This window comes from Panthera leo, chromosome A3 (genome assembly GCF_018350215.1).
Source record: "Panthera leo isolate Ple1 chromosome A3, P.leo_Ple1_pat1.1, whole genome shotgun sequence".
Classification (NCBI taxonomy): Eukaryota; Metazoa; Chordata; class Mammalia; order Carnivora; family Felidae; genus Panthera; species Panthera leo.
The window spans coordinates 82060741-82086609 of record NC_056681.1 but is presented as its reverse complement, the minus strand read 5'-3'; the positions used below and the strand labels follow the sequence as shown (position 1 = coordinate 82086609).

Here is a 25869-nt window from a genome sequence, read left to right as displayed (position 1 = left end):
CTCCTCTACCAACAGCTTAAACCAAGTTTAATTTCAGTAAGCTCATCAATTTGATTGATAACAAATCATTGCAGAACAGTTCGAATAGGTCTAAACTTGTCTTGATGTTAACGACTTATAATCACCTTTATGTTAGGTCTTAAAGCTTTATTATTCTTAAATATAACTAGTAGAGCGGACCGTTAAACGCCAGCTATCTGAGTTGATACTGATTGGGGTGGCAGCCAGAATTTTAAGATGCTTCAATTACTTTTTGTAACATCTTTACACTGAACGCGCATTTAACTTTTAAAATAATCATTAATTTTCCGGGGGAGCTCTTTTCCTGGTGTTTTAAATTCGCACCACTTAGGCACACACACAGCTCTCCCAGTTAGTATAAAGTTCTCTGCTAAATGAAAGTAGTTCAAAGCAGAAGCTTTCCTAAGGAGAGGGAAAAGGTTATCCACATGAAACTTCTGGGCGGAGGACCGGGGGCCTCTGACCCCGCTGCGTCTCCAAGCCTGGCTTCCCTACCTGCGTGGGCTCTGCCAGCGCAGGCGGCCGGCTGCCGGCTCTGCACCGCTGCGCAGCCGGCCACGAAGGATGCAACTCGGTTCCGTCCTACTCCGAAAGTACTGTTGACTTGGTGACCCATTTCGAGGTGTTGGGCCGAGACTGTCGCACGCAAGGGGCATTTTCTGCCCCCGGCTCCAGCTGGAGCCCCCGTCCTGCCATTCGGACATCTCTGCAGGCCACTCGTGCGTCCGGAGACCTGGCCGTCTGGGAGTGTCCCAGCTGCAGACGCTGCCGCCCCCCGCCCTCCAGGGACGCCTATCTCGAAAGCCGCGCAGGCAGCGTGGACGCCGTGCCTCGGGGTCGAATTTTTGCCCCTCACCTCCTATCCCCCCCTCCCCCGCGGGACCCTGCCCGCCCTGCTGACCGGCCCCAAGTTGCCGAATAGCTCAGATGCTTGTCATATTTGCGGTCGCGCGACTCAGCGGGCTGTGCGCGCGCTGCACTCGCCGCCGCCTTTGTCACTAGCCGCTCGGTCATTTGCATGAGTATTTTCTGGAGTGTGAGGGGATTATTGGTGGTTAGTTGTGGTCCCTTGGCCGGAGTGTCTCTTTTCGTCTCGCCTTCTCTTTAAGCCTTTCCTTGAGAGAAAATAAAGGGCGCGCCGGCCGGGGAGGGAGCCGTGGGCGGCGCTGCCACCCGACGTCTCCCGTGCTCTGCCTGCCCCTTCCTGCTCCTGCAGCGGCCGGGGCCCGGCTCGGCATTTATCTCGCCTCCCGGGACCGCCGGGGGAGGGGGGCGGGGCCGGGAGAGGGGCGGGGCCGGGAGAGGGGCGGGGCCTGCGGAGCCAGGGGCCCGGAGCTCGCGGGAGGCTCGCTGGCCGCACGTCACTCCTGCACGGCGAGTGCTGGAGCACGAGCTGCCGCTCCCTCGGTCAGGGCGCCCCCTCCGCCCGCCTCCCGCTTCCTCCTCCGCTGCCTGCCTGCCGCCGCCGCCGCCGCCGCCGCCTCCTCCACCATTGTATAATGCTCCGAGCGCGCCGGCAGAGGACTGCGGAGTCTTAGCTTCGGTCTCGTCTCCTGCCCGCTCCCCGGCGCCACCCTCGGGCCCCCGGAGCGGGGACTCCGCATGGAGAGAGAGTAGCTTGAGGAGTGGGCAGAAACCCCTCCTGATGCGTTAGTTCCCAGGTGGAGCTGCATGTGGTAAGTTCTCCCGGCGCCAGGCTGGAGGGGATCCTCGGATGCGCCGGGCTCCCGGCGATGGGTGGGGGGCAGCGTTGGGACCCGGCCAGGGCCGGGAGAGCCCGGAGGGCGGAGGAGGGGCCCGAGCGGCCGCGGGGGTCGCGGGCGCCTCGGCGAGAGGGACCTGGCCTGGAGCAGGTACCCGGACAAGCGTTCGCTCCCACTGCTTCCCGGCCCCGCGCCCTTAGACCCTCGGGCCGAGGGCCGGGGACCCCCCGGCGTACCCGGGCAGATCTGCTGGGGGAAGGGCAGGGGACGGGCAGTCACGGACCCAGGTCAGGAGGGGGTCGGGAGCTAACCGGAGCCCAGCAGTGGGGCGAAGGGGGCTTGGAGCTGTCGCTTCTACAGCTGGGATGTGTGTGCGTGTTGTGGCCGTTGTGTTGTTGTGAACGTACGAGACTTTTTTTTTTTAAGGTTCGGATTGCTGGAGCGAAGGCTGCTTCACTTTTGGGTTCCGTGACCGGGTCTGCATCCAACTTGCTATAGTGTGTTTCTGTGAGTTTCTCTTGTGTTTTTAGCTTGAAATCCTCCTTCTCTTCCCTGCTTTCGCCCGTGACAAGTGAGCTGATTTTGAATATGTGTGTGTATTCAACTTAACGTCTCACTGGCTTTTAAGTTAGAAATCTACAAGTCATCTTGGTGGTAACCGCCTCTGACTGAAAGGGAGGGGGCTGCGGGGAGCCAGCTGGCCCTGGCCCTGGACTTTGTACCATTAAGACAGAGGGTGCCGTCCGAGGGCCACTGCATCTAAAGAAAATCATAAATTGTTCTTATTTGTATTCTTGGCGGTCAATCATCCTGCCTTTAGCAGAAGTAGGAGTAATAGATTGAGAAGGGAGTAGGGTTTGGGGTTTAGTTTAAATTTCACAAAAAGATTAGGTATAGTTTGTCTTAGAGTAACTTTTTGCTTTCAAACCGGGTAGTTTCAGGATGTTTGGGGTGGCAGAAAGTAAGTTTTTACAGGCACTGAATAGGGAAGGGCAAATCAGCAGGGTGAGACATACAGCCTCAGACTGTAGCAGTTTTTATTTGAATCGAATTGGGCAGCCTCAGTCTTAAGGAAGATAGTAGATGTTTTCAAGCTTTGTTCATGAAATATGCTTTTTGATTTCCCAATATCTGTTAAGAAATGGCCATAATGTGTGTAAAGAACCTAGAAGTTGTAGTAGCCAATAGGATCCTCGAGGCCTTAAGTGTTCAAAGTAGCGTTCTGTAATTAGGGACTGGCCTCTGACAAGATTGAAGTGGGCTCTTGGCTCCACTCAACCCCTGGAGGGCAGTCCACCTGAGAGTCTCTTCATTGTTGTGCTGAGGGGGGTGAAGGGGATAGTTGCTCAGCTAACCAGAAGGCACGGCTCACTCCAAGAGCTCCTCCCATTGCTCCCACTTTTTATAGCAGTCTATTCTGATTTGAGTGAGCTAGAGTGTGCTGTGAGGATGAAAATACCCATCCGAAGACCCAGCTTCTGGCATGAGCAGGAATAGCTTGTTCACGGATCTCTGCTTTCCTATAAATTTCATCCGTTTCTTTGTGGAAAGAAAAAAAAAAGATGAATGTTAGAAAGTTTTCTTTTAGCTTCATTGATTTACTTAGAGGGGTAATGATTATATGCTAATGTAAAGTTATTTATGTTGTTCCTCAAGTTTGGAATCCTTGAAAATAATTTTTGCTTTTTTCCTCTCCTCCTAATTGAAACGTACATAACCGTGTTGCTGTCAGATGAGAAATCTTAGGAAATGGATTTGAGAGCCTTTTTTTTTTTTTTCTTTTCTTTTTTGACACTCAGTGTGTTCCTTGCTTTATCACAATGGGCAGGTGAGAGGACTCACATTTTATAACACCAGCCAAGCATACAACAAGATGTCCTAAGGAACAGTTTTATTGTCAGGCAAGTGTCACAGCTTCTTAGGTAACAGCTGCTCAGGTTTGTTTCCCTTTAAGAACTAAGAGAAGGATATTAATTGAGATTTTGAAATCCTTTAGACTCCTGTTTGCTGAATTGTCCCCCTTGAAAGCTTTTTCAGTGAGAGGGTGAAATATGAATTTTACCCAGTTGTCATGCACTGAATTATCAATAATGAGCATAGAAAATAATAAAAATCTTGATATTTTAAAACTCACTCAAATTCGTATAGCAACTGATAGCTTTTGGCATCCACTATTTTACATAACACTCTAATGGCAGAATAAAAGTACAACACTACTTGAGAAAGACACATACACAAAACATAAAAAAAAAGGTGTGGAGGAGGTCAAAAATACAGACAAATGCATACAGTGGTCTTTTTTTTTTTTTTTTTTTGTCAAAGTAGCATACTACAGATTATCAGTATGAAGTTTTACTACAAGGCTACCCTCCGTCAAAATATTTTACACTTTATTTTTTTTAGTGTTTATTTATTTTTGAGACAGAGTGAGGTGTGTGAATGGGGGAGGGGCAGAGAGAGAGGGAGACAGAATCTGAAGCAGGTTTCAGGCTCTGAGCTGTCAGCACCAAGCCCCATGTGGGGCTTGAACCCATGAACTGTGAGATCATGACCCGAGCCAAAGTCGGACGCTTAACCCACTGAGCTACCCAGGTGCCTCGATATTTTACTTTAATTAACTAAGAAAGGTGAAAGCTACAACAAAAACTTTCTGAGTTTGTTTTTTTGCTGTGGTTCCTCATTAACACCTATAGTAAAAGCATGGTGTTTTATTTTACATTTAATTTCTGTCAGAAAAATGAAGACCACTTTGTCAATATTCGATGTGGATTAAATACATGCAGAGGTAAATATGGCATTGAGGAGTGTGAACCTCAGTTCACTTTTAGAATTTTTTAAAAACTTTGTTGCTACAGAAATTTCATACTTACTGTTAAGATCTATCCTATAGGAGATGGTTCTGGTTGCAGTAGTTTCTTGGCAAAGGACAGAAAGAGAAAGAGAGAGGTATCTCTGATTACCGAGTCCAAAGATCACACGTATGCCAAAGGCACCACAGAGGGCAGGCTTCCAGTTTTAAGTGAAAAATGGCTTCGCAGTAAAGGTAACGCCTACCTTCATAGGTCTTCCCATGAATTAATACTGGCCAGCAGAACATGAAAATCTAAGATTTGGCCACTGCATATGCATAAATCATAATTTTCCACCTGCTGCTTCTATGTATTACTTCAACAAATGATAGAAACCCGTAAGCTGGGACTCCTGCTTAAAAAGTATGTGGGTTTTCAACTTAGTTTTAATATTCTTGAAGGAAACAGCTACTAACCAAAGCTGGCGTGTCTTTTAAAACAATTATTGTCTCCAATGGCCAGTGCCATTGGTATGAAAAGCAAACTTCTGCCCTCTGTGCAGATGCTGGGAAACCCTGTGAACAGAACTGTCCCCTGGAGCGCCCATCACTCATTGTGTAGAGCAGTGTCTTTCTCCATGAGCTGTGTGGCAGTTCATTCTTTGTATGAATCTGTGAATGGCATATGTCAGGCCAATAAGACGACATTCCTATTCTGGGTAATAAATAGATGCCTTGTGGGTTGTTTTTTTTTTTTTTTCTTTTTTCTTTTTTTTTCTTTTTTCTGAAAGATCATGAGACAAAACATGCTTGGCTGTCTAAAAATTTTCATCGAAATACAAATAAAAATTTCAAAATAAAAACCTCACAGTATCTTTGAAAACGTATGACTTTTAATAGAACAAAACAAATACTTATCATTTAAACTAAGCACTTCATATAGACAATGCAAACTCCCTTTTGGAAATTCTGCTCCCTTTGTGGTCTGATGGCTCCAAAAGCTGGAAAGCCTCATTTGTCTCCTCTCAAGGTCTTCTGTCCCTCATCTGAACTTAATTAGAAATACCTGCCAGGATTCACTGACACAAACAACCACAATTTGATTTATCTATTTTAGAAACCCGGGACCACGTAAGCTGTATTCCATGCCCAGGGCTGCTCTCAGCTCAGACCGGAGTCAGCTCCTGCTGGCCTGTGTGGCCCCTCCTTACACTTGCACGCTGTGTGTGGAGCGCTGGCCCTGGCCATGAGCAGGGACGGCAGGACGAGGGGTGAGTGTGCCCGGCCCGGCACCGCCCGGAGTGGAGTGAGCTATGCGGATGCGTGGGGTGGGGGCTGGAGGGAGGAGAGTGGAGGGCAGGTCTGGAGCCACTGTGCAACTGCTACAGCAGGTCTGACTAGTTTTAGGTGCCCAAAGGCAGCTTTGTTTCTCTAGTGACTCCAGGTAGCAGCAAACCTATGTTCTTAAAACGAATTCGTGTCTGAATTACTATCTTTTTGTCTGTCTGCAAAAACCCTGTAACTTTGCAGAGTTATTAAGTCGTTCCAAGGTTTCTGCTTTAACAATCTTCATAGGCGGTTAACTGAGGAGACGATGCTGAACCAAGCGTTTTTGTGCTTCTAGGGGGTTTCACGTAGAATAGTGAAGGGGAAGGGATTTTGGCTCTTAAGGGCATTTTATGTATACACACACACACACACACACACACACACTCATGTTTACAGTGGGCTGTGTGAATCTGCTGAACAGAAAGTGAAAAGAACGCTTGGATATGCCGTGGTTAGACGATTACATTCAAATTACGTTCGGATGGATACGCCACTTGCTGCACATCAACCTTTAGCTCCTTGCTCTCCTTTCCTGGCCGGCTGCTTATCACTCCCTGCCACGCCGGGGCTCCTGGGGCTTCGAGCAGGGCTGCTGGAGTACCCCACCCTGGTGTTTAGAAGTGCTGCCTGAGTTCACCTCAGGGAATCTGAAAGTCCCAAGGTCATCTCTACACCAGAACAGGTTTGCATAAAATTCTAGCCACGCTAAGGAGATAATGAGGCGGCACCTGTTTTAAACCGAGCCTCCCTGAGTGGTTATCCCATTTTTATAATACCTGATACAGACTTGCTTTTCAGATTTCTCTCCTCCTTTGAGGAGGGAATCTCCATGTGCGTGTGTACTTCCGTGTCTTCCCCGCAGTTGGAGAAGCCATCCAGCAGAGGAATTTGAGTTTTGTGGTCTGCAGCTGAACAAGAAATTTTTGTGCTGCCTTTCTGCTTGTCTTGAACCTGGTGGTGGTCCTTTCTGAATAGTTTTTAAAACAGGCTGCTTTCTTCAAAGCATTTTTTACCGAATCCAGGAACGTAAAATAAAGTAGATTTGACCTGATGATGATTGTTAGCTGCCTGATGGTAGCTGGTTTCTAAATTCAAAATGTGGATTCCTCAAGTGGCACCTGCCTTCTCGCTTCTGAAACCCCTGAAGATAGGCAGGAGGACTGGAATGTCAGGGATCGCAAGTGTGGTAGACGGGAGGCCCGCTCTCCTTAGGGATCATTGGAGACCATTGAAGTGTTAAGAGGTCAGTTCCTTAGAAAATAAATATTTATCATATTCAGTGTGGTACTTTGATTATTTTTATTGTCTTTGACTAAGTGACTTTGTGTTCCATGGGTCATTAATTATCAATAGGTAGAAGTCTTCAGAAAGAAACACATTTCATCTCAAAGTGGCCCCAAAGTATTATTTGTAAAAATGAATGGCTGACATATTTATAAAGTATCATTCACAGCTCTTGAGTCTAGTTGGTGTCCTCATTTTCTTTCTCTACTTTGTGAATTTCTCAAGTATATTATATAAAGTTTAAATTGTCTTTGTAAGACCTTATCACTAGCCTGCCCAATTCTTAGGAGTAACTAAAACATTCTGAGTATGGATGTGGCTTATATGGGACTGTGATTTACACAGCAAAATAGTTCCCTCCCTTTTACATGTCTCTTAAGTCTATTTCTATTATCCTATACCTTCAGTTTTTATCTTCTTATGTCATGTTGTAGAGATTTTTTTGAAGGAATCCAGATTTGGACCATACAGTACAATGTTTAGTTTGACTCAGTAAGTAAATTAAAAAAAAAAAAATTAACTAGACTGCATGTGGAAGTTAAAAGATGAAATATGTTCGATATTTGTGAATAATATGTTATAATCTGTCTTCTTTAAAGTGATCTTTCACAGTAATACAGAATACAGTATAGTATACAGTAAAGTATTCTGAATTTGAAAGCAAAGAAGATTAAAAACGCCCCATAATGTTTAAGAAACACTTCCTGATGTAGCATACTTAGTTTTTATTCATTTCATCCAGTGGTAACTAGTTGGCTAACAAAACGTGGAAGGCAACCTTTTGTTTTAACTAAAGATGCAATTTTATTTTGCACAGATTTATTTGAACAAAGTACATTTGCCTGTTTCAGTGTGACTGTTTTATATATCTGATGGCCCTCTTTAAAAAAAAAAAAAAAAAAAAAAAAAAAAAAAAAAAAAACCAGGACAAAAAAACAAAAAGCAAACCTGTCACTTACTTTTGGCAAGGCATTGGTTTCTACCCAAAGCCTTTTATTCCCCCTGACATTGTTTATTAAAGGTCTCTAGTGTGAGGGGGGAAAAACAAGGTATCTTTGGGGAAAAGGCGCTATAGGAAGATTGAAACCAGAATCCCATCCAAGCAATTATAAATACAGGAGAAAAAAATATTTTCATTATGTACGGGAATGGGGGTGGGGCAAGGCTGGCTAGACTTTACAGGCACATTATCTTAAGAGAAGGAAAGAAATTCAAATCTAACAATTTTTTTTCCTTAATTGATTATGAATCTTTAGATTCAGCATGCTAAAGATGATCCTGACACCAAATAAGCATGAATTACTACCATCAGAATTTAAATGATTATAATAAATCATTATAAAAAATAATAATGTTTGTATTTACAAAGTTTCAAATGGAAAGTTTGGTGATAGTAGTTAATTTCTTTCGAACATTATTATGGAACATACATCATCATAGAACATCAACTTGTAATTGAGTAGAAAAATAGTTCATCAAATAGTTACACAGTAACTGGTTTCATTATCTCTCTAAGGTTAACTTTGTTACATTTTATAGTTAAATGACTCCTCCCCAATATCCTTTTTGAAGTTTTCCCAAATAACTGCCCGAAGCCATATCTGTTCAGTGTGGAAGTAATTTCCAGTTCTTAAGAAGCAATAAGATTATTGAAGGCTTTTCAATACTAGTAAAATTCTTAATGCTACCATTGAGACTAACTTGTGTGGTTGGGAGTCCACTGTGGTTAGGACCTCCACTGGAAAATTTGAACTGTTGGCTTCTCCAAGTTCTCATCTTATACTTGGGTTTGTATGTTTGTTGTTGTTGTGTGTGTTCTCACTTCAGAAATCCTCCAGGGATTTTAACCATGGTTTTTGAAACATCAGTGTCACATACACAGGCAACAGCCTTTTTCTACATATAGTTTATTATTCAGTCTGAACCATAGAATAATGTAATTTAGTTTGGCCTTGGCAAGCCTCTTGGCTCGCTTAGCAGTGTCCTGTGTAGACTGCAATTTGGGAACAATCTCTGAAATGTGTATACTTTGAGAAGTCTATAGGTAGAATTGCAGTGAATAATCAGAATTCAGGCGTGCCTTGTTGCTCTCCTGCACCCCCTTGTGGCTGAATGTGATGTGCTGTCTTTCAGAGTTTGAAAGGAGTTGACCTGTACTGGGCTGGCGTACTTAGTTTACACGGAGCATTAATAGCCGCCTTCTGTGTAAACTAACCTCTCAAGTTAATAGAATAGTTCTCGCTGAGGGTGTAAATAATTTATTGTGCTTATTTGATTTTTTTAGTTTGTAGAATTTCAAACATACGTATTGACATGTTGTGTGTGTGTGTGTGTTTAACTTTTTATTACGGAAAATTCCAAACACTCAAAAGTAAGAGTGTCATGCATCCCCTTGTACATATTACCCAGTTTCAATAGTTGTCAACATTTTGTCAATTTTGTTTCAGCTCCGGGTCCGGGTTTTCTCTCGAGGATTTTGAAGCAAATATTGAGTATGTTGTTGTTAAACTTAAGTTCAGAAACTGTATATTTCTGCTCAATCTTTTACTTCAAGGGTGGGGTGCTTTTGGCCAGAATCCTTCGGTAAAATAAAATAACTGCTAGCATTTCCACTGTCTTTGGAAGAAGGTGACTGATGTCCCTAGCTTCATAAGATTTAGCTTTAAAACCTAAAATTCCCAGCTGGTGGAGGAACCAATAAGACAGGATATTAGAAACATTTTATACTACTTAACAGTAACATTCGAAAAAGCCTATTTTTCTTTCCAGATGTTTATTAACAAGGCCATACTATATTCCAAAGAAATATTTACTTGAAATGTTCTCTCCCAGAATTTGAGTCTGTTTTGCTTACTAACTGCAGTTAGTTGTCAACATTTAAATTTTGCCTTTTCTTTTTCCGAGAGAAAAGATTATATTTGACAAACCGACAGTGTCTGAAACAGTCTTCAATTTAATAGAAGTATGCAAAAATCAGGAGAGAGGCGGCTCGAGTTTCTTAAATGTGGACATTAGAAGACATTCCCAAACAGTCCAAGTTTTTTGGGTTTGTTTTGTTTTGTTACTTTAGTTAGGGGTTGACTTCCTGGCCGAATTTCGGTTTTGTCTCCAGGCTTTAAGGCTGTGTCAAGAAAGCAGAGAGGACTGTTCCCCGGGTCTCCGTGGAAATGCAGTGTCTGACGCCTAGCAAACAGCCGGTGCAGAGCCCTGCGGCCCGGAGCCCCCTGCGCAGCGGGCCGAGCCGGGAGGCGGTGCCGCCGCAAACAGTGGTGTCGGGTTACAGCTTCAGAATAGCGCCCGAGCGCGCCGAACTGGCTTCCTCCAGTGACTGGCTTCATAATTACATTGCTGATTTGTTAGGGAAGGCTTTGTCTTACTTACCAATTAGCATGGATGTTACTGCGGGGACCTCGTCCTGGATGAGCTTCGGTTGTTTTTTTTGTTTTGTTTTGTTGCGAAAAAAGCTTTCCCGGTGCAGGCAGCTTTAGGGCTTGTGTTAGTAACACTCTCCCCTGTCTTCGGGGAGTCCTTACCCTGCCTGTAAATAAGCAGGGAGGTTTTCTCCCCGTTGGAATTTTGCCCCTGTGTTTCCGCCATTCCCCGAGGCCAGAGGCAGTCACTTTGGGGTCTGAAAGGCGGCCTTGGGGAGGGCGGTTTCCACCCCCCACTTTCTGCACCCTCCTGGAGGCTCAGCGGATCTCCCCCCCCACCCCCACCCCCACCCCCACGCTAGGGGATCCGTGGTCACTGCGAGGAGGAGCGTGTGGCGTGGCACAGCTGCGGGTAGGGAGCCCTTGGAGGACTGGGCCAGTTTCTGTGAGCTGTTTCGCCAGCACCGCCACCTACTATGTCCATTTCAGGGTGGCCTTTGTGTTCTCCGGGTGTGTTTTGTTGTTAACTTGCGCCAGGGAGGGTGTTAAAAGCGCCGACGTTATCAGATTTCTGAGTCCCGTGTGTTTTTTAAGGTGTAATATTTTAACAGTGTAGCAAGTTGTCTAAGCAAATGTGGCTTCCCCCCACTGAAGTTGGATCAGGCTTTTCCTTCCTGCCTGGGAGTTGCTGTGTGACATTCTTGACAGTGGAAGCACCATTTCTCAGAGTTCTGCCCTGGGGCTGGTGGGAGGAGTCCTTTCTTAGGACCAGAGGCTCTCCGTTTGGACCGCCTCAAAAACAGGATCCAGAATGCACCTTAAGGCAACTAGACTCGAGAAGGGAAGTGAGACCATCCCGTGTTGCAGAGGCTGTCTGAGAACCATTTCTCCGGCCGGCCCCTCTCTGGGTCTTGGAAGTCTCACACACACACAGTAATTTTGCCAGGGGCCCTTGCTGCTACCCCATAAGAAACTGGAAGAATGTGTGTGTTTCCACTTAAAGGGCTGTGGGTTTTGGTGGCACAGGATGTCCTATGAGGAAATCACCCCTGCTATGCTCTTTGAAGACACTTGTCACACATCTTCTCTTAGCTTTTTTTTTTTTTTTTCCTCTTCAAGGGAGGTTGATCCATGAGGACAAACCATTACTCTGAATTGTTGGCATCACTGTAAATGTTTTTTCACTTTTAGGAGTTTTAGTGTCAGCACTGGTACTTCTGTACCCTTCAGCGACCAGCAGTCACATAGGAAGATGTAGTCGCAGAGATTAGGGAGATGGCTTCCTAAAGCTCCCCTTTGAATTGGGAGCCTTTTCCTTGAGAGCTACTAACGAGTATTTTTTAAAAGTATTTTTATTATGGGGCGCCTGGATGGCACAGTTAAGCATCCGACTTCCGCTCAGGTCATGATCTCACAGTCCGTGAGTTCGAGCCCCGCATCAGGCTCCGTGCTGATAGCTCAGAGCCTGGAGGCTGCTTTGGATTCTGTGTCTCCCTCTCTCTCTGCCCCTCCCCTGCTCGTTCGCGCTCTCTCTCTCTCTCTCTCTCTCTGTCTCAAAAATAAACATTAAAAAAATAAAAGATAAATTTAAATATATTTTTAGTAAAGTCTAGCATGCATACAGAAACATGCATGATCCTAAGTGTGCAGGCCAGTGACCAGACTCCCCAGAAGCCATGACCCACTGAGGAACTACCCTTTTCTGACCGCAGATACCACAGCTTAGTTCTGCCTTGTTACTTGCCTTTTAAAACAATGTGTCACTTAATGGTGAGGCCTGCTACGCTCCTGAATGGGATAACACTGGACTTCTAGTTTTTATTTACTAGTACAAAAGGAAATCAGAACAGGCTCTTAAAAATGGACACAGTGTATGACCTAGTTGGGCGTGGAGGTATTTTTAAGTAATGATTTTCATCTTTTTTTCACCAGTACTAGTCAGAAAGGCAGCCCCCATGGTGGGATGAGGAGGCTTCCCATTCAGGCCCCCAGGGGCCCCAGCAGGGATGCTACCCACAGGGGCATCACTGCCCTCTGTGGGCCTGTCTGCGGGAGGCCATAGAGGGCTCTGGAGACCCTGCAGGTTAAAGCGGGAGGCGGGGGGGGGGGGGGGGGGGGGGGGGGGGGGGGGGGGGCGCGGGGGGGGGACGACAGAAGTGGTAGTTTGCAAAAGTAGATTTAATATTCTTAATTTAAATAGAACATTTCTTTTTGACAGTTCAAATAGCATTAAAGGAGAGTGGGGTTTTTGTTCATTTTAAGACATCGCTTTTAAAAAGTTGAAAAACATTGAGTAAAGAGAACTTTCTGATTGTTTTTTAAGTTTACATTTTGTTTCCTTAACGCCTTAAAAATATAAAAGCTATGAAATGTTAGGCTTTTAACACATAGGTACTATTTCAGTTCCTTCTTTGGACGCTGGGCTTAAGGCCTCACTGCCATGCACTCTAGATCAGGCAAGAAGAATCTGGGTCCTGCTAGCCAGTGGGATGTGATATATCAGTCTGAGAAGCTGGGCTTTACCATTAAAATTGAATCGAAGGCACCTTAATTCTGCATATAGTCTTTTTTTTTTTTAATGTCAGTTGTCAGTTGCCATCGCAAAAACGCTGTTCATTTCCTTTTTTCCTTACTTGCTTAGACACAAATAGGGAAGACCTTTAGACTCCCTATTGGGAGTAAAATTGGATAAAAATATCCACAGGCTTACACATGAAATGGCTGGATGCAGAAAAGAGGAAGTTAGGGTCCCCAGACCAGCATAACCTGGAAACCTGGAAATGCAGATTCCCCGGCTCCACACTAGACCTGCTGAATGAGAATCCTGGGGGTTAGGGGGATCAGCGTTCTGTGTTAACAAGCCCTCCAGGTGAGTGGGATACTCGCCCAAGTTGGAGAAGTGTGACGGGCATTCACTAGATGGCTTTCTGAGCTAAGCCTTCCCTGCCCACCCCATGTGTCTCAGTCCCACCAAGTTTCCTGACCCACATCCCGCCCTGTACAGCTCTCACCTCTGAGGTCTGTTCAATTCTCCTCTTTCTCAGATCCTCCCTCTCAGGGACAAAGACACACACATCACCGTCTTACAGTTCCCTGGCTGTCCCGCAGTCTTTTCTCATTCTTTGCATTTACTATTCATTCAGTAAGCAACTGTTTGTGGGGCATCTTGTGTGTGGCGAGGACTGCCCTGTCCTGGGGATACAGAGGTGAATGAAACACCGTCTATGCCCTCATGGGGCTTATCGTCTGGAGTAGGAAATAGGCATTAAGAGACCATCCCATCTTAATACAAATCTCAAACCCTGTCTCCAGAAGTCTTCCCTAATCACTCCAGCCTATAATAACCTCTCTGATGCGTTGCTATGGGAGTCCCTCAGAATCTGAAATTGCACACCCCCAGGTAGTCAGGTAATAATATCAGCCCCTGTGTTTCTGGTCCTATGGAATGTCCTAGTGACCCCGTGTTACTTTTGATCATCTGCCCAAGCAGATTGTAGCTTTTGAGGGCAGGGTCCCTTCTAATGAAAGCCGTGCCACTGAGAGCCAAGGTGGGTCCATAGAGTTGTATTCAGTATTAAATTTCTTGGAAAACTCTGGAAGAGAGGTTTTCATTTATATTGCTACCCATGAGTTTTGTTCTTTATTTTTAAAACTTAATTTGCTGTAGTTAACACTTGCTAAAGTTTATGTTAAGAAAAATGAGGATGCTAGGAGTTTGTTTCTAGCCAGTTTATTGGGAAGGGGGTGTTTTATCGGGAACCTTGTATCAGAAACCACCAAATATGCAAGAGAAGAGTGGGTATGGTTGGCTTTAGGCTCCTTGGAGGGGCAGAAAAGGGAGGAAACAACCACGTCCCTCCTGCATCCGGGGGTCTCTAACCAGCCCTGAAGTTCAGGGTCCCTTTTTGGATCTTTGACTGCAAAACTGGGTAAAAGACATGTGTGTTGGGCTTAAGTCTTCACAAGCCAAGGGAGGAGACAAAGAGGGGTGTCAGGTCTCTGGATGACCTAGAAGCCACACTTGTCACAAGCCCCTCCTTTCTGTCCCGGTGTAGGTGTCCCTGTTCCACAGCCAGGGCCTTTCAGGCAGGAACAGCAGAACACCCCCTTCTCAAGTGTTACCTTGAAGCCCTTAATGAGCCCCAGCTACTGCTTGGTCTTCAAGCTGCAGCCCAGTGAGGCCTTTTAAAAGGTCACGTGCTTCGCCAATAGCGTGCTTAAAGAGCTATTGTTGTTTTCTTAGCGAGCCTGGGGAGCAAGGCTTCTCAGGAGCTGCTGACCCTGGCTTTGGCCAGCCTGAGCCCCAGGCCCAGAGACACCATTTGGCTTTTTGCCCTCAGGTTCTTGAGTGGCTTGTCTTTCCTTCTTTGAACTGTGCCCTGCTCCCGGAGGTGGTCGTTAACACCGCACTGAGAGTGGGAGTTCTCAAAACCTCCCTCCTGTAGGAGTTGGAGGCCTCTTCTGAACGTGGTCAGTGGGAGGACTTGACTCAAACAATGTGTTAAGCAAACTCTGCAGAAACTTTAGCTCTTAAAAATAAAATTAAAAACATGGTTTTAAGAGTTAAAGTTTCTAAGTGAAGATGCGGACTCCATTCTATTATGTTGCATTTTATCCTTTCTAGCAAGATTTAGATAGAATCAGGATTACAGACGGGGATTGTGTGTGTTTTGCAATCTCACTTGGGTGTGTGCAGCCAGTTTTGCCTCATAAAATGCTATAGAGAAATGAAGGCAAACCTGCTTTGAGACATACTGTATCATGGGTTACTTACACATCTGAAAAGCATCCAAGCTTCCATTTGTCTATCCTGCCCACAAATTTTGCTTACAAGGGTCCTCCTCCTTCCCCTTCCAACATTACAACGTCTTATCAGGCTGCCCCTGAAGCATTAGGATTATCACACAGCTATGACCAGCTGGCTCATTCTAATTGGAAATTAAGTGCTTCTCACATTGAAATCTCTTTGAAAACATCTCCACCGATCTCCTTCAGCTGTGGGAATTCCTCTAAATGCCTGTGGTGCTGCATGCTTGGTAAACGTTTGAGTTTCACAGATCCAGTGTTTATTTCTAGAGAAATAATCCTTATTGAGAAAGTTATTGAAAAAGTCCTATTGTTAACCTGGCAACAACTCTTTAAAAAGACAGTCCTATAATGATGACTAAGAAAAGGATGTCTTACCTGTTACCTCTCCCCCAGAAAATTCCAAGTGGCAGTGAGGTTACTAATTTTTTTTCTAGTTATTTATTTGGTTTACATTTTTGGGACAGTGCTTCTCAAACTTTTTGTGATGAAGGACCATCTTGCTTGTTCTTTCCTTTACTCTAGTAAAACATAAAAATACTTACTAGAGAAATGGAATAAAAGTACTGAGCCTGGGCGGCTCACTCAGTTAAGTGTCTGACTCTTGATTTCAGCTCAGGTCATCATCTCATGATTGTGAGATCAAACCTAGCAACGGGCTCTGTGCTGCATGTAGAGTCTGCTTAAGATTCTCTCTTTCCCTCTCTCTTTCTGCCCTTCTGCTGCTCTCCCCCACTCAAGCTCGCTCTCCTTCTCTTTCTCTCTCAAAAAAAAAAAAAAAAAAAAAAAAATATATATATATATATATATATACACACACAAAAACAAAGGAGAAGCCTCATTTTATTTTATTTTATTTTATTTTATTTTTTTTTTTATTTATTTTTGGGACAGAGAGAGACAGAGCATGAACGGGGGAGGGGCAGAGAGAGAGGGAGACACAGAATCGGAAACAGGCTCCAGGCTCCAAGCCATCAGCCCAGAGCCTGACGCGGGCTCGAACTCACGGACCGCGAGATCGTGACCTGGCTGAAGTCGGACGCTTAACCGACTGCGCCACCCAGGCGCCCCAAGAGAAGCCTCATTTTAGAAATTAGATTTACAGACATAGAATTACTCTGTAAATTTGCTGTAAATAGAAACATTATTTATGTTTCTAAATAATACAGTATCTCTGTTTAACTCATCGTGGGCCAGTAACAGTTCACAGACCGGCACCTTCTACAGACCACACTTTGGGAAACACACATTTAGAGTGTATCTGTATGAATTTGTGTATTCTCACACAGATTCACATGTATTGGGTGAGATTACATTATAACCTACAACATAGACCATCTAACAGCTTTATATGAGAATTAAATGCACTCAGTGAGCTCTTTGGCAAAAATGGAATTTTTCTAGAAATGAATATTTAAATGCTTAAATTTTAAGGAGATACAATAGTGTAACTGTCGCAAAACACAGCCATCCAGTAACACTTCTAAGGCCTAAAGGGGAAAGTGTCCTGTAATGTGAAGTGAAATCACCTCTCTGATGCACACTCACATTTAAGTAGCACAGGTACTTTAGATAGGAAATGTTCTATGCAAAGTATATATACAAATGAGACTTTTTAGTACTGAACAGTAGGAAAGGTTTTTGTCATGGGGAGTATTAGATACAGAAGTCACATCTGCCTTCCCTCAGAGAACATTGTGGGCTGGTCTTTGGTCCTTGTGATTGACATCCATTTTCTTCATGTTTATGAAGGAAGGCGTTTCATATAAGTAACTGTATATTCTTTATGAACATTAACAAGTTCTCAGGCTGATTCTGACATTGACGGGTCGTGGCCATCTTTCTCTCCCAGAGACCGAGGCATGTGAAGGCAGTCACTCCCAGTGGAACTTGCGTACCAGGCTCTGTGACCCCCTGCATGTTGTTTGTCCATCTTGGGGGGGGGGGGTGGGTGGGCAGCGTGGCCTTCCTTAACAAAGTGTTGCAAGGAAGATCTGTGCAGTTTTGTTATGGTTAGCCTTATTCCCTTAGGATGAGACTCAATTCAAAATGATAATGAGGTGTAGGAGATGATACTCAGCCCCTTGAAGACCAGGCTTTATTCATCTGTGGGACTCCCAGATGGGACTCTTGGGCAGAGTGCCCAAGACAGCATAGATGCAGAACGAGTAAATCTAAAGGACTGAATGAGGCTCCGTCAAAATCCTGCCTTTTACTGAAGCAATCCAGTAAAAGGCAGGTCACTTTTAGAAGAAAAAAATTGGCGAAGTACAAAGTACTTGTATGTGAAGGTATCAAAGAGTGAGTGGCATGGACGAGAGGATTAACACTCGCCTGTGGGTAGGTGCTGCAGAGAGGGTGGGCGGGCAAGCACCAGCCTGGCTTGGTTGGAACCATGTCTTCTCTGGTCTGGATGGCATGAGAACAACTTTCTTGATTAAATGGTTCGAAAGTGAGGTCTGTGAGGCAAAGGCCAGGGGACTTGGAATCGTTCTATTTAGATGGCAGAAGTTCCGAAAGGAAGGACCCCTCTCCAGAAGACGCAGCTAGCTGAGGGGGGTCTTCACTAAGGCGGGAGCAGGCGAGGAGCCGGCCTAGGCTGTGAGCGTCAGGTGAGGCGGGGCAGCAGTTCAGAGCCAAGCCATTCCCAGATGCTCAAGGTCTGAGATGTCAGGTGCTTGGGGTTTTTTGAAATACGTATGTATCTCTGGAATCACAGTAGGTATTTTGTTATGAAGTGTCTCACGTCCTCAAACAGCAATGCTTATAATCAGAACAAAGTACTTTTAAACTCGTCCCAGTTGCATTCAGACGTAACTGTATGCAATCAAAGTGAGCCAAGGAACTTGGACTGGGAAAACCGCATTCCTCCACTTTATTCTAGGCTGAAAAGCAGTGGCGGCTCCATCGCTGTGGTCATTTAACACAGGCCAAGTGCTTCACCACATGTCACCAAACAGGCAGAGAGTCTCTATGCATAATGAGGAAGGAAAAGGCATTTTGAAAGCACGCAAGGTTCTACCAAAATTGTACATCCCCCCCCCCCCCCCGCCCCCCTTCTCCAGCTTGGTTCTTTTAATCGTTCAAGATGTATTCGAGATGTAATCTGTGACACCTTTATCTGTTAGGTCCTAGCATTGTAAGTGTTTTCTTGGGCTTTAAAAATAAATCTGTTTAGGGGAGGGAAATTGAACCTGCATGGTAATGTTAGGCAAGCGAACGCAAGCGCACGAGTGGAGAAAGTCAAAATCATGGTTTCCATGGTAACGTTTAACTTGTCTGTGTCGTACACATTTCTCAAGAAATACATTCACCAGACTACCTAGTGATAAAAATTGCTCCACCAGCATACAAAGGTAGATTTCCCAATACTCTCGTATTCCGAAAGATCTTCTCCCCAGTTAATCCGACTCTTCTACGTAACCTTGGGCAAGGAACCGGAGTCCCAGGCCCGACCTCCGAAACAGCGTCTTGTTCAGGGTCGAAGTTAGTTTTCGTGTCATTGATTCCATTTCCTTCCTTTCTCCTTCGCAGATATATGTTGGGTAAAGGAGAAAAACGGAAGTTTGACGAGCATGAAGATGGGCTGGAAGGCAAAATCCTGTCTCCCTCCGATGGGCCATCCAAGGTGTCTTACACCTTACAGCGCCAGACTATCTTCAACATTTCCCTTATGAAACTCTATAACCACAGGCCCCTCACAGAGCCCAGCTTGCAAAAGACCGTTCTGATCAACAACATGTTGCGGCGGATCCAGGAGGAGCTCAAACAGGAAGGCAGCCTGAGGCCGGTGTTCGCCTCCGCCGCCGCCGCCGCCGCCGCCGCCTCTCCCCCGCCCGACTCGCTGAGCGACAGCTACCGGGAGGCGGCGCCGCCAGCCCTCAGCGCCCCCGCGCCCCCGCCCGCGCACGCCTGCGACCTCGGGAGCTCTACAACGCTGGACGCCTGCCTCACGCCCGCCTCGCTGCTCGAGGACGACGCCGACGACACGTTTTGCACTTCCCCGGCCGCGCCGCCCGCGGCTGCCGCCAGACTGTCGGCCCCAGCGCCCCCGCCGGAGAAGGACAGCTTCTCCTCCGCCCTGGACGAGATCGAGGAGCTCTGTCCCACGTCTACCTCCCCCGGGGCCGCAGCCGCAGCGCCCGACAGCTCCCGAGGGGGCTCCGGCGCGCCGGGCGGCCCGAAAGCCGAAGACCCGAAGCTGATGGACTCTCTGCCCGGGAACTTTGAAATCACGACGTCCACGGGGTTTCTGACAGACTTGACCCTGGACGACATCCTGTTTGCCGACATCGACACGTCCATGTACGACTTCGACCCCTGCACGTCTGCCTCGGGGCCGGCCTCGAAGATGGCCCCGGTGTCGGCCGACGACCTCCTCAAGACTCTGGCCCCTTACAGCAGTCAGCCGGTCGCCCCGAGTCAGCCTTTCAAAATGGACCTCACGGAGCTGGACCACATCATGGAGGTGCTGGTCGGGTCCTAAGAGCCCCGGCCCGGCGCCCGCGCCGCCCAGACCCTGCGAGTGTCCCTGCACCCCACAGCTCTCCGCACTGTGCATGCACCCTTGCTTGCCTTTTTCAGAGGAAAAGATCGTTTTACAAAAGGATCACACTAGTTTTTGCTTTGAGCAGAGTTGGAGTGCCTTCATCCACGTCTGACCACTTTTAATATGCTTTTTTTTTTTTTTTTTTGGAGTGGTCCTCGGAGACCTACTGCCCTGGAATAGGAAAGAATGCTTTTGAAGACAATGTGGCTATGCTGAATGACAGAAATAAACAGTTCAAGTGAAGCACAAGGAATAAGTTGGAAAAGCTGTAAATTGCATGTGCATATTTGTCTATTTTTTCTATAAGTTTTATTGCAAGAGGTAAAAAGAGAAAATATATATATATATATTATTTAGATAATCTCAGTACCTTTTCTGGCATTTTCGCCCTGTATAGGTTGACTTGGCAATTCAGCCTTTTTAGAGGCATTAACTACTCCTCCTAAGTGTTGCATTTACATGGCTGTTTAGAAACTGCTGCCCAAATTTATTTTATATTTTTGTACAGATTCTGCAGTTTATGATATTGTTTTTCTAAAAACAAATGCTGTTTATACATGAGATAGCTATTTTGATAGGATTTGCTCACATAGTTCCTGCAAACTTCAGATGTACAAGTTGCACTTGTACTTTTATAGAGTTGTAATGTTTTATATGTGTTTGGTGCAAAGAGAAAATTGGGTCAAATTAATCCGCAGTTGATGTCCCCAAATGCAAACACACACACATACACACACACACACACACACACACACACACACACACACTCTCTGCTTTCAGAAAGGACCAGGCAATATCACACCCAAATTTCACAGGCACCAACCCCCTGGCATGAACACCCGCCAGCACTGTGACTTCCAAAGCCAGAGCCGCGTCTGCTCATCAAACTTGCATTAAGCAGTTGGCGGGAGATGGCCACGGAGCTGGGGGGTTGAAGTGATGGTTCTCTTTAGCTCCCTCTCTTGAGGGGAAGCCTACCGAATACTCACTGTATTTATGCCAAGTTTGTGCTTTTAATTGTTTTTATTTTTTTAAACAAAACCCCAACTCTTTCCCTTTTGGCGTAATTTTTACGATGACCGGAAATTTTACATGAGAACAAAATTTTCTGAAAATTAACCAACCTCTTTGTGGAACGAAACCCTATTGCAGATGCTTAGGGCTCGTAAGGAAGAAACTACCCCCAGAAGGCATCCACCGTGTTGCTCAGTTGTCTTTTCCAGCTTCCCTTCCCTAGAGCTTTTGTTCCCTCTGTTGCTAAGTGCTGAAAATGTCATCTTCATGATCACCACAGCGAGCTCCGCTCACCTCTGCCCAGCCTGGGGATGCTGTCTTGTAACAGCCGTGGCTCTAGAACCTGGAGTTGGTACCATTATGTCACAGCTTCCAATCTGGTTGCTTCCTTGGATCAACTGCTTTAACTACACTTTTACAAGGCTGTTTTACCCAAATAACACAGACAGGACTTTCTATGCATGTTTCTCCTCCTTCCCCTTGCCTCCCTGCCACCCCCTCCCCCGCCCCCACCCGGAACACTTGAGAAGTCGCTCTTTATTCCTAGTGGTGTACATTTAATTTTAAAACACTTGCAATGTATCATGCTTGTTGCCGAAATTGTTGATGGCCTTTTCGTTTCAGTTTTTTTCTTTCTTCCAATGGTACTTTAGCTGGTTACAACCTATATTGTTGAAATGCAGATGGCTTCTTTAGGAATAACTTTTATATTTATTTAAGAATTTTTAAATTATGGGATTTGTGTTATTGTCGTTGTCTTTGTTGTTGGTCATTTGTCAATATTCAGTCACCAGTTCTGCTCACTTCTTGCCATGGATAAAAATTGAGTCCTTCTGGCCAATTAAAAAAAGACAGCTTTATAAAATGGCACTTTAAACAAGCCATAGATAGTTTTATTTTTATAATGCACATGGCAAAGCAAACACATTTGTGATGAAGGAACTGCTCGTCTAAGCAAACGATTTCTGTATGATATGATTAAACTTTTCTGTATTCGAATTTACTTTTCCCCCACTTGAATGCGTTTTTAAAGGCTAATTGTCAACTCAGTAGAGCAGTGAGAAACAGATCAAATTGCACTTGTTCTCCTACGAGCAACCTCTACCTGGACACCTCTTAACTGCTGCAGACGCGTCATCTCCTTTGATAGGACCGGGGACCATAGAGTTAAGGTGAGGGTTGTTGTAGATGCTTCCGGTGTCACTGTGCCTGTCCATTTTAAGAGCTTCCTTTTCCTGTGGAGAACAAGTCAGCCCAGACGCCATGCTTTCGATAACGGGAGGACCCGGCGGGCTCGCCACATGCCGCACACATACACACACGTATACAGACACAATAGTGTTGATTATTCTGAACAATAACAGGGGAAGGCGGTTGATTTGCCATTGTTAAAAACTGATTTACAGTAACTTACAACAACTGTACTTTGGTTGGATTAGCAAATCGTGTGTTTAAACAAATCCCATATGTTGGGCAACAGTTCAAATAAGCACAGCAAAGTGTTGCCCAAACATGGTTCTCTGACTCTCTCATATTTGTAAGGCTGGGCTTCAAAATCAAAACAGAAAACCCCCAACAACAGCGGGCAAATGCTTTTTAACTCTGGACACCCTTGCCACAAAGGCTTGACATTGAAGGTCTGCTGAGGAAGACATGGGAAATCGGTGGCCCGTTTCTAAAAGAACAAAACCATCGGGTGTTCAAGTTATCTTAGTCTTATTTTCACAAGGCGGTGTCCCAGCGGGGAAGCACGCGGGCCTGGCTGTGATCTCCAAGTCCCCGTCTTGAGTGTGGGATGTGCTTCCAGATGCCACGGGGCAGCAGCGCCTTCCCCCTTTCTAAAGGACATCGCGTGGCATTCAGAGTCAGGCAGGCGGTTGGAGGTGCTTTTACGGGAAAGACGTGCCGGGTGGGGCTGGGAGAGGAAAATTATTGACAGTGATGTGCAATGAAGTGACAAGATGAGAGCAGAATAATAAGAGCTTTGAATTTGAAGTGATTTTTTTTCATAAGTTATTTATTCCTTTTTTTTTTTCCATGTAAATATATTTATTTTACTGTGGAGCTCTAACAACATCTGGATCGTAACATGTGCAGAATGTATGGTAGGAATGTATTCTCTTGTAGGAATGTCAATCTGTATTCAGAGGGGGTCCGAGCCAGACCCCTGGGTCTTCTCATCGTGTATGCTCAGCCCACATTCAGTTTTCTCCTCTTCTCTCATCTAGGTCTATTTGAAATATGCAAAAGGTATGGATGAGGAATGTTTCAATACCTCCAAATTTTTAAGAAAATCAAGCATCAAAGGGTTGATATTTTTAAAACTTTTTTTAGTAACACTTTCTCTTCCTGACAGCAGGGGCAATCACACCGACACCCTCGTTCACACCAAAGGGTGGGAACTGGCCAGAGCCTCCACTGCACCTCGAGTGTCTTTATCAATTGAGCTTTTATTGCCATATCCCCGTGGAATATCCCAACTGCCCTGAGGTCAATCAAGGAAAATTTCTTGAATACATAAGCTCCAAAGAGCCAAAGTATCATCTTACAGATCGTTTTTAAAGCTTAAATTTATTAACCACCTTTGTGGTAAACAATGAATTATGAATACTGCAGGGCAGCCTTCTTAAATGACAGATGTAAAAAAAAAAAAAAAAAAAAGACTCTACTTTGTGCAGCGATTGTTACCCGCTATATGAATTGTCTTAGTTTCAAAACTTTGCTGTTACAAATTGGACCTTTCTCCATTTTCTGAGAATATTGAAAAGAGCATATTTAACTTGTTCTGGCTGCAAATGGTTAACTTCCTGTGACTGCCGAAGGCAGCGAGGTGTGTGCGTCCTGCTTGTGTACAATTGTTCTCAGTGCTTCTTAAGAGTGAGTCTAAATGGTTCTTGAAAATTAGCCAGGATCAAATGCTATTGCAGACAAAGCCAATAAAAATTTTGGATGTCTTTTGGGGATACCAAGTTTGGAAGAGAAGTGCAGTCCATACAAGCAAACAAGCTTTTGGAAAAGATGTACATAGTGACATGTTTGGTGCATGGTTTTTGAGGAAGGCTTTTGTCAAAAAGGAGGTGTAACCTTTCCCCCACAGACCTGAGAGCTGTGCCTTTTCTATGCAATATTACAGACGTTACATCGGAACCCAGATAGCTGTATTCACATGTAGGTTTGGGCTGTAATCTAAACAATTGGACAGATTAAATGTACATGGAAATGAGCAGTCTTACTTTTGTAGTTTTATATTATACAATAAACAGTTAAAAGATGAGAGAGGCGTGTTCGCAGTTTCCTTCTGACTGGAGCGCAACCAGCTCGTTGGTTCGTCACAATTTGCTTGTGTTAAGGAACAGCCCCCCCCACCCCCATCCCCCCCCCCCCCCCTCCGGCCTGTGCCAGAGTTGGGGCCGTTGACTTTCTCACACCTTCTCAGCCCCAGGAGCACATTTCCCTCCTGGTTCTCCCCCTGCCTCTTGGGCCCTTCTCGACCTCCCTATTCTCCCTTCTCTCCCCCAGCTGTCTCTCTCCCAGGGGGACCTAATCCGCTCATGACTCTGAAAACTTGTTTCCAGCTCCTGCCTCTCTCCCGAGCTCTGGAGTTAAGTATCTGCCAACCTTTGCCATCTCACACTCACCGTGTTTCCCCACGGGGAGCTGATCCTTTCCCTTCGGGCCTCTCTCCAGTGCCAGCCACTCTGTTCCCCAATGTGCAAGCTCTCCTGCCTCCTGCTCTCCATCCCTACCACAGTTTCCCCAAACCCTGGCCCTCTCCCCTCCCTGCCTGCAGCCGTTTCCTATCTAGCTTCCTATCTACTGTAACCACCACAGTGGTTTCTCTAACACCCTTGCTGCTACAGTTGACGTTACAAAGCACCAGTGGTCTGTGAATGTGTTCCACGTCCTCCAGCGGTGCCCCTTCCTCCCATCCCCAGTTTACACAATCTGGCCTTCCCTCATCTTCCAGAGGCTCATGGAGGAGATCCTGTGCCAGCTCCTTGGGCCATCTGTGATGGGAGTCATGGGGTCCAGCCTTGCCTGGCCCAGGCAATTCTGGGTCACCATACCAGCTGGTGAGCAAATGGAGCTAGATACGAGGGGCCTGTATAATGAGGGTTCCATTCAACCAGCAGTGGAATATTTGGGGGGGGAGGGTTTGGTGTTGGGGAAGTGATATGGGTTGAATTGTGTGCTCCAAAAAATGTGTTGAAGTCTTAACCCCCCAGTACCTCAGAGTGTGACCTTAATTCGGAAATAGGGTCTTCAACAGAAATAATCAAATTAAAATGAGGCTATTAGGGTGGGCCCTAACCCAATTTGACTAGTGGCCTTATTAGAAAAAGGGGGAGATCTTGACATAGACAAGCACATAGGGAGGACACCATGTGAAGATGAAGGCAGAGATCGGCCTACAAGGAACACCAAAGCCTGCCAGCAAAGCATGAGAAGCTAGGGGACAGGCACGGAGCAGATCCTCCCCCACAGCCCTCAGGAGGAACCAGCCCAGCCCACACCTGGATCTCTGACTTCCAGCCTGCGCAACAATACATTTCTGTGGTTTAAGCCTCTCGGTCTGTGGTACTTTGCTAGGGCAGCCCTAGCAAACTCCTGTAGGAGAGAGGAACAGGCAGGGTGAGCTCTTTCCAGACATTCCGGTGGAGATACTCATTAGGCAACTAGAAATAAGAATCTGTTGCTCGGTAGAGTGGTTTGTCTCTGGAATACGAACATCTGCTATTAATTAGAGATAGAACTTGGGCAAATCACTCACTCTCTCTGAGCTTGTGAGGGCAAGATAAAGTCGTAGCTCCTAAATCTTCGAAAATGTTAACGGTGCAATGAAAACGCAAATTACGAGCATCGTCTATCCTCATGCCCACAGTCGTGCCTAGCACATAGTAGGCACTCAAGATTTCTGTTGAATTAAAAAAAGAGAAAAGCCCTGTTGTTCTCTTCTCTACCATATGGGAGAAGCACAGAACTCCGTCTTCTTTGTCTGGGTCC

The 25869-nt window shown here is 45.7% G+C and overlaps 1 protein-coding gene across 9 annotated transcripts in view; it reads left to right on the top strand.

Annotated features, from left to right (window-relative positions):
* SERTAD2 (SERTA domain containing 2) overlaps positions 1–24143 on the top strand; it is a 115665-nt gene extending 91522 nt beyond the window's left edge. For 5 of the 9 annotated variants that reach the window (XM_042932462.1, XM_042932463.1, XM_042932459.1 and 2 more), the window contains one exon: positions 18837–24143. In XM_042932462.1, the coding sequence (XP_042788396.1) occupies positions 18841–19788 (948 nt within the window). In that variant the 5' untranslated portion in view covers positions 18837–18840 and the 3' untranslated portion in view covers positions 19789–24143. Of the gene's footprint in view, positions 1–1410; positions 1698–2199; positions 2232–5640; positions 5784–18480; positions 18659–18836 lie in introns of those variants that run through there. The other 4 variants (XM_042932458.1, XM_042932464.1, XM_042932466.1 and 1 more) reach the window with 4 other exon arrangements.
* Positions 24144–25869: the final 1726 nt, after the last annotated feature.